The sequence below is a fragment of the Rhinolophus ferrumequinum genome, chromosome 27 (genome assembly GCF_004115265.2).
Source record: "Rhinolophus ferrumequinum isolate MPI-CBG mRhiFer1 chromosome 27, mRhiFer1_v1.p, whole genome shotgun sequence".
NCBI classification, from domain to species: domain Eukaryota; kingdom Metazoa; phylum Chordata; class Mammalia; order Chiroptera; family Rhinolophidae; genus Rhinolophus; species Rhinolophus ferrumequinum.
Genome location: NC_046310.1, coordinates 21019390 through 21028060, shown reverse-complemented (window position 1 = coordinate 21028060; position 8671 = coordinate 21019390). Strand labels below are relative to the sequence as shown.

At 49.0% G+C, this 8671-nt stretch overlaps 1 protein-coding gene across 1 annotated transcript; it reads right to left on the bottom strand.

The window, feature by feature from the left end:
• Positions 1 to 1347: 1347 nt before the first annotated feature.
• Positions 1348 to 8207, bottom strand: ZP4 (zona pellucida glycoprotein 4). Its single transcript, XM_033099804.1, has 12 exons — positions 8030 to 8207; positions 7633 to 7754; positions 7447 to 7549; positions 6360 to 6509; positions 5446 to 5633; positions 4843 to 4940; positions 3842 to 3972; positions 3466 to 3655; positions 3245 to 3392; positions 2841 to 2919; positions 1655 to 1759; positions 1348 to 1451 (listed from the first exon to the last, which is right to left on the bottom strand). The coding sequence occupies exons 1-12, from the start codon at positions 8205 to 8207 to the stop codon at positions 1348 to 1350; spliced, it is 1596 nt and encodes a 531-aa protein (XP_032955695.1).
• Positions 8208 to 8671: the final 464 nt, after the last annotated feature.

Sequence of the window (8671 nt, the reverse complement as noted above, 5' to 3'; positions counted from 1 at the left end):
CCTTTGCATCTCCACATCCAGTGTAGCCACCTCGCAAGCATCAGGCACCCACAAGCCTCAGAAAACCTTCTGTCAAGCTGAACCTGTACCCCTGGAAACTGGTCCACCAAAGAGCTGAGTATATTTAGTACAATTTAGTTAAGTACACAAGTTCTGGAGTTTGCGTTCATATCTCAGCTCTACCATTATTTGACTAAATGATACTGGGTAAGTTATTCGACCTCTGTGTGATCCACATCCTGGAAAATGGGATGAATGCCCACCTTATCAGGTTTTCATGAGACTCAAGTATGTTAGCAAGTATCTGGGATAGTTACATAAAAAGCATACAGTGTCCCTGTCAATTGAGTAAGTGAATAATGTTCCCTGCTTAGTAGTTTGAAGTAGGGTTGGCTTGACTACAGAGCAACTGTTTAAAAGCCAAGATTAATACCTTTTACTTAGCTGCAAGGTCAAGTGACCTAGAAGTTCCTTCCTGCAGAGAGTGGGAAAACCTTACTTAACCAGTTACTTTCAGAGCGCCAGGGTAGTAAGAGTAGTGATTACCCTAGAGTGTAACCAACGGCATTAGTTCTTTGAGCAGGACGTTTATCTTGAGAAGAAATTGCCGTGATTCATTCTCCCGCTGTGTTTCTACTATTAAGAACCACTAAACTAGGAAATTATGTACTAGGTTCTGGCTCAAAACTAAGCCTCTTGTGATCAAGCCACCTCCAGCTGACCAATCCAAGACCAGATACCTCCTGTCAGTCATTGTTCTAGACGCTGGTTTTCAAAGTATGATTTTTGAAACAGGAAGATTAGTATCACCTGAGAAATGATTAGAAATAACAAGTTCTTAAGCCTCAGCCCAGACCTACTTAATCGGACACCCTGGGGGTGGGACCAGTCATGTGTTTCCATCAACCCTTCTTTGATCGTGATACACACCAAAGTTTGAGAAACAGTGGTCTAGGAGATTCAGGACTAGCTTTAGACTACTTAGTTCTGCCTCAGTTGGATCTTGTGGATGAGTTTTGTTTCACACACCTCTTGAGCTGATAAAGTCTCTGCTAAGTCTGAGATATTTAGTTCTTGTATAAACTGCTTGCGTTGTCATCCAACTATTACATTCTACCGAAATGTTGTTCTAGTCAGAAGATAGAAGGGCTAGAGTAGAAAGATAGGGGATCATGGCTTTTCTTCTATTCTCAGGTAAAATATCCCTCCCACCTCAAAACTGGAAAGATTAGATACCACCAGCAGCTAGGATGATTTCTTTAGATAAGTTATTTACCTTTCCAATGAGAAGCTGGACACAGGCTGTAGTGCAAATCTAGTTTTATTAACACTCTTTTTCTGAGTAACTCATCTCTGTTTCCTGATCGCCAGGTAGGACACTAACAAGACTCCAACAATCAAGGTTCCGCAGAAGCCTGCCACCCACAGAGCCTGGGAGTCTGCAGGAGAACCTGGGGGAGGAAAGAAGAGGTTAGTCTGATCTATGTCTGGCCAAAGCCTAGCAGTCTTTAGCTATAGGAAAAACACTTCTCAGCCTCTTGAGATCCACACTGGTTATCAGGAAGGGATAGGAAGTGGGGTGAGGAAGTAGCTGTGGTTTGACTAGTGATGCAGGTACCTACTTAAGTCTCCTTCTACTCACTTGAATATTTACGAAGCTTTTCTGAAGCATCCTTAGTGGCTTGGAGTAGAATCATGGGACCCTTGCTAGAAATGCTAGCAGTACCGTTCTGAAAATGGATGTCAGAGCTTCTTCTTCCTGTCAGAGAGAGAGAGATGGGAGGTGGGATTTTCTTTTTTCTTTTTTGCACATGGGGGAGGGGGGCTTAGGAAGCGAGAGTCTAATACAAGGCCTGGTCCCACAATATGTACAGCTCCATTCCATACCTTAAGAAAAACTCATTTTTGTGTTAAACCTCCTATTAGTGTATTAATACAAATTTGAACAAGGTAGACTTTGTACCTGTTTTACCAGAATTTGGGAATAGAATTTGGGAATAGAATCATGATGGTAGACTATCCCTGAAGTGCCATTCTTTCCCAGTTACTTAGACAACAGAGTATTAATGCTGAGACCCTTTTTCTGATACAAAGGTAACTGGTGATCAGTGACACAGCAGGGCTCTGTTTTAATCCTATTTCTTTTGCCAGTTTTAGGACCTTGAAAAAGTTCATCTAAGGTGTTTTGGTTCTTTAGAAGCATATAGATTAGATGTCATTGGAGTTAATGTTCAATAGTTAGTTATGAAAATTACTACATTATCATTTAATTACCATGAGTTTTCTTTTTTTTTTTCCAGAGGGAACTTAGAACTTCAGGGGTCATGAATCCATTTAATTCAGGGGTTAGATAGGTAAATGTTAGTGGACCAGGAGCTGTACACACCTACACACACAGTAGGAGCTTTGGGCCTCACCAACTAGAGAGCACACTAAGCCTTCAATCATACTCCACCTGTAGACCTTCAGGCCATGTTGCCAGACCTGACTTCAAGCAGGTGTAGAAGTTTACACTTATGAACTAGCCAGATATAAGTGTTTTTGTTCAATTGGGCCACATGTAGGCTATGGCCCAGTTTGACTCCTGGCTAAATGAAGATTTATATGGAAAAAGCTAAGGCTGAGGGTTACTTGGTGATTTATAGCTTATATTTCAAAGGCCTGGGATTCTAGAAAGCAAGTTGTCTTCCTGTTCTACCACATCATAAAAGTACTTAAAGAAGCCTCATTAATAAGTTAAATCTTCACTTTGAGCCATTTGCACACAGAGTGGAAGAGGTTAGCACTGGGACTCAAGATTCATTCAAGTCTCCACGCGTGTAGCCAGCTTGGGTACTCACGCCTGGCAATAGGACAGGTCAGCGTACAGGATGGGGTCCCTGCAGGCTGGCAGACTGAGGCACTGCAGTGCAGATAAACCTGGGAGACAAGAGACTCGGGGTCACGCTGTAGCACCACATCACAGAGAAATGCTTCCAAACTACCCCATCTCCCCAGGAAGAAGTCGAGAGAAAGTCAAAGTCTTTGACAGCCCAAGCTGATATCACAAGAGACTAAAGAACTAGAGCCTACTTGACAAAAGAATGTCACTTGTGTTATGTCATTGGCATCAAGGACATGATACCAATGGCATGGCAGTACCAACAGCCCACATTAAAGGCCAGCCTTGGCTGAGGAGTGGTGTGACGTGGAAACAACCCTGAGTTGGAGGGTTCAGAGCCCAGCTTAGAAGGAGGCATCATACCGGTCCCCTGAGCGCCCGCCTGGCCGCTGGGTCCACAAAGCTGAAGGTAAAGATGCTGAAACGCTGGTAGTGAGATGGGAAGGGCAGACCTGAAGCTTTCTGGACAGGGATCAGCTGGGTTTGGTAGTTGTCTCCAGTGTAGGGGCACCTAAGCAAAGACGTCCGACAGTCAAGATGGGCTTCTTGAGGGGCTGTACACAGACACAAATATGGGCACTTACCCCTTCACCAGCAGGGGCCACTGTGGCTGCTGCAGCGGGTCTGTGCTGGGCGTGGCCCAACACTGATGTAGCAGCAGCCCGAGGCCGGGGTCGGTTCTGTGACGGATGGAGACCTCCACGTAAATGGGGTCCCTGAGTAACTTCACCACTGGGTAGTCACCAGTACTGTAGTAAGAGCTGTAGTTTTCATCTGCAAGGGGCCAAAAGGAGCTGAATGTGTAAGGACAGACCTGGGAGCTTCTAGGTTGCTCGAGACAGACTCTCACCCACACAAACTCCTCTAGCAAGCGTCTTATTACCAAGGGAGGGTCTTTGTGCCCAGCAGAGTGACAGGACTCCGAGCGTAGGCCAGATGCTCCAGCAGAGAGGCTCTTACCTTTGGCGATGTGGAGTTCCAGAGCGAGGGGTCCAGGCTGGGTCTCAGCGATGGGTGGTGGGAGGGTGACAATGTGAACGTTAACTGGAAGGGCGTTGCTGCTCACAGAGTAGCTGCAGCTGACTCGGAGCCTGCAGAGAGAAGACGTTAGCTACTTGAGCGGATGGGGCGTGCCACCTTTCATTTACAGTTCGAGGAGCGCTCAGTGCTCTGTTAGGCACGTTTGTAAGCATGACGGGTATGGCTCCTGGCTTCATGGAAGCTCTTAGATGGGAGACCAGTGTGCAAACAGTATCAGTATTTGAGTTGAAGATAGAAGAACTACACAAGAAACAGACCTGGCCCTGTGAGAAACCGGTGACTGCTGTGAGAAACAAGTGACTTCTGTAGAGAGGGCAGTCGGGGGAGAGCTTACAGGGGATTTGATATGAAGGCAGATGAGAAGTGACAACAGAGGTACAGGAGGCAGAACACAGTTGACAAAGGATGGAGACAAGACACAGTCTGAGGTCCTCTGAAGACCCTAGAAGGACAATGTGGGCTTGACAATAATAAGTGGGATTAAGAATGTTAAACGAGATCAAGCTAGAGAGTAAGTGAGAGCTCTTTCAGGTAGGGGGCCTGCAGGTTACGTCCATGTTAAGTTACAGCTCTCTCCTTGTATTCCCATAGCCTGAAGTATGCTGTCTGATCTGAGGTTTTAAAGGGGTTCTTTTTGCCACAGCATGGTCGACAGAAGTAGAAAGGGAAAGGCCATGCGGAGAAACAGGAAGAAGTTAAGTGAAATAGAAGCTCAGGTGAGTTGAAGGCTTAGGTCAAGTTGATGACATCGATGCAGGGAGACGTGATCAAACAGTCGGGAAGACTGGACGGCGACACAGTCGGTGGGTTCTCTCATTAGGAGGTGTTCGGTGGATTCCGCGCTTACCTATGGACTCCTGCTAGATGGAAGAAGGGAAGCCATTCTGGTCAAGCAGAGTCAGGTTAACTAAGACCTTTACCTGAAGATACTGTCACGGGTGATGGAACCATGGCTCCAACTTTTTACGTCCCTGGTTGCGAGCACCTCGTTTTCATATACCGCCTGGTCTCCCGTGACCTGGAAGAACAGGTTAAGAGGTCCTGTCATTCCTGCTCGCCAGAAGCTGCTTTCCTCAGGACTTGCTCTAGCACTCAGCAATGCTCCTCTACTGTTATGTTGTATTTTTTGCTCCATGAGCCCAGGCAACGGCAGGTAGCATTGACTAACCTGGGACATTACCACTTCGTCTTATTTCAGGACAAAAGAAGGGGCTTCGAGTATTTAGGTGAGGCAGCCAGGAAAGCTACCACCTGCCTAAGGGGAGCCCCTGCTAGTTTCCCAGCCTCATGCAAAGTGCCAGCCCCTTGTGGGAGCACAGCTGTGACGGTCTGAGGCAATGCTCAGGGGAGGTTCAGCTTTCACCGCAATGAAGCTCTCTTTTGCCCTAGAGGCCAGCCCACACACCCAGCAGGAGTCAGGTGTATCCTTCATGGCGAAGATATGCCATCTCTCCTCCAGTCACCAGGACATCCCTGCCTGACTTCTAGAGTTAGGAGCAGAGGGAAGGCTCAGCAATTCTCACCCAGCGTGTGGTACCACAGGAAGTAAACGGAAACCGGAACAGGACAAAGGTGTGTGTTGCCATCACAGGGTTACAATCACTGTCATTCTTGAAGGCCAGGTGCACAGAGTTCAAGACCAGCGGGGGCAAGGTCACGTTCCGGGACACGGCGATGGAGAAGTGGCCATCCTGGGTACAGCGTGAGGTCACTGAAACAACAGAGGGGCTGTGCTGAAGGCAGGCCATCTCTTACTGAACCAGCTAGACAAAAGCAAAGGATTTCGTTATTTTTGATCCCTGCCCTGGGGAAGGCATCCCCAGCTGTGAAGTACCCAGGCCAGCTGCCCAAAGCTTAATCTAGGCTCTGGCTGAGCTCCTGGATTTGAATCTTGCCACCGCCACTTACTTTGTGCCCTCAGACCAAGCGTTGAACCTCCTTGCTTCATCTGTAAATGGGCATAGTAGTGCCTGCTTTGTGTTCGTTCTTTCCAGAGCTTGGAATAGAATGTGACCTGTGCTTGCTCACAGAGGGTCTTTAGCATTACAAAACCTTAGAGCAGGACTTGGAATAATAGAAAGTAGTCTTTTTGAAGGAAGGCTCTCTAGACACTTGGCCTGCTAGCCACCAGAGTGGCTATTCTTTGGTCAGTTAGCTAGTATCCTGCACACAGACTTAGCTTGTTGAGGTCGCGGATTGTCACCTGCTTTACGTTTGGTTTCTATGAGCACACTAGACAATAGAAGTCTGTAGAAAGCTGTATCACTGAGGGTCAGTGGTTCTAGGATGCACTGCTTATGTGTCAGCCTCTGGTCATTGTTGTCTTTAGTATCTGTTTTCTAAGCGTGTGATGGGGGTTGGGAATCGCCCTCCTCTAGGCATGGTTGCAGGTAATGGACACTTTCCTTTAGCTGGTTTCAAACACTCAGTCACTCACCTGTGTTTCCATAGTAACAGGAATTTCCCTCAGCGCTATAGCAGCAGCCCAACTCCTTGCAGCCTCCTTGCGTGGTGGGTGAAGGCGCACACGGCAGTCTGTCCCACACAGGGACGGAGTCACACAGGTCAGCACCTGGAGCATTCAGGGCTAGATTTTGAAGAGACAAGGTAACAAAGCTTGGTCTTGAAAAAAAGATAATTTTGTCACAACGCATTAAAACTCCTATAGATATCTAGACCATTGGAGTGGAAACATCCATGTTACATATTAGAGATTAAGCCTCAGGAAGTTAACTAAATATTAAGTCACCTTGCAAGAGTCCCCTGAAACCAGTACTTTTTGAAAGAACACCAACAAGGTCAGTAGAAGCAGAGAGCTCTGTTTCCTTTCTTCCTTCTATTTCTGGGAGGGGCTTCTCAATCTAGTGCCCACGAGTTATGGGGGATCTTCCTGAAGTGCAGGTTCTGGTTCAGTAGGTCTGAGGGAGTGGAGACTAAATCTGTGTTTCATCAGCCTCACCCCTCTGGACTCACAAGGTAGGTGAGGAGAAGGAATTACAAGTTTGAATCTGTATAACTGAGTAGGGCCCGCAGATCAGGAGGCAAATCTCCTGAAGCTGAGTAGTAGGAGGCACACTTCCTACTAACCCCCAGTTAGATGATTAACTGGCCCCCACGCAGAGGGGCCGGCACCTGTTCTCAGCACCTCTCAGCGGCATTTGCCAAGTCTCCCTGACAACTTTCGCGTCCTCCAGACCCTCCTCAAGACCCGGGAGCTCCTGGTCCGGGGCCCACTCTTGTTTGAGTCCCAGTTCTGCACCCACCCGTTGGGGACCCTTGGCCAAGCTCACTCCGTGGGGCAGAAGTAGTGGTCCCAGCACTGGGTTAGTATTAGGGAGAGGACACGCAAAGCACCCCTCAGTGCCCCACACGGAGTCACCTCTCAGGTGGAAGTTATCCTAAGGACGCAGGTGGAGGGGAGAGTTGGAAGACAATCCCTCATGAGGGCCAGGTATCACTGCACAGAGCAGGTAGGAGAGGCCTGAGGGCACCTTCTGGGAGGCTCCACACCACTGAGCCCTTACCTGGGAGAACCATGGGGCACTTGAGCAGCTTGGTCTCTGTAACCGTCTTGCGCCCAGTGGCATCTACTCCTTCAACTCCAACTGGCATGACGTGGTGGGCGTCCTGGGGAGACAGGCCCAGGGAGTCAGCCTGGACGGGGGCATGGGGTTCCTGAGGCAGTGTTCCTGAGGCTGGGTCATACTCACCCACGCACTGACATAGCAGCCACCATAGGACGCCTCTAACACCACAGAGCTGCTTGGGCCCTCTGTCACCTGGGTGCCACAGCCGGAGTCATTCTGCAGCCTGTGTGGCAGCCCGCGGTTGTCTGAGGGGTTGGAAGAGCAACAAGAGGTCTGTCACCACGGTGACCACAGAGGGGAAGGGCAGCCGGCTTTACCATTAGACCCCAAGGGCAGCTGAGAGAAAGAGAGAGAGAGAAACAAGAGGAGAGCCATTCAGGAGTGAAGTGACATGGCTAGAGAAGCTGCAGAGTTTACCAGGAGGGAGGAATGTTAGCACAGAAAGCTGGAGGGTGGTTTTAGGCGACTGAGGAGAACACAGGCCATTGCCTGGCTAAGCCAGGTGAGTTGTCACACTTACCCCATGCTATCAGCACGGGAGGAGTAGTTGTCCCCTGGTGGGGAGGGTATACAGTGAACCGAAGGCTCCGTGGCCCACAGTGGAGTTCGCCAGGACCTGCTGGTGCCTCAGGCTCATGTGGGCCACTCACAGACAGAGACAGTGGGACACAGAGCAGGATGGACCACAGCAACCACATGGCTCTACCAGGATCCTGGTAGCGTGAGCCCAGCCCTGCGCTTCCTTTCCCGAGCCAGGCTCCGTGCTCCCGGAGGTTTCCTTATATACAGAAGGAAAGCTGTTTCAGGTGCATAGCTGTCCCCTGCAGCTGGGACCCCTGTGAGGAGGGAGATTCCTTCAGCTTCATTCACTTTAGGCCACAGTCTGCAGCTGCCTCACTTTAAGCAGCAGGATCCAGGCAGCCTGCAGGGTCCAGGAAAACGTGGTGCCTTTTAGCTCAAAGAGGCTGCCTTGGGGGCGCTCAGTGTTACACGGGCCTTACTAGGAATCTTGCATGTTTGGGTGACTCCCAGCTCTATCACTTGTGAGCTTATGAGCTACTTGATCTGGTAAGTTACTAGCTCTCAGCATCAGTTTTCTCATCTGTAACTTGGGCTCAATAGCTCCTGGCAGGAGTGTGCTTGAGGTTTCGCTGAGAAATTC

Bases quoted from the DNA above. Each gene is read 5' to 3' on its own strand.
- ZP4 (XM_033099804.1), bottom strand. From the start codon at position 8,207: ATGTGGTTGCTGTGGTCCATCCTGCTCTGTGTCCCACTGTCTCTGTCT. The intron at 5,634-6,359 runs GTGAGTGACTGA...CTGTTGTTTCAG, and splicing joins CTGTTACTATGGAAACACAG to TGACCTCACGCTGTACCCAG. The intron at 2,920-3,244 runs GTATGATGCCTC...CTTGTCTCCCAG, and splicing joins GGCGGGCGCTCAGGGGACCG to GTTTATCTGCACTGCAGTGC.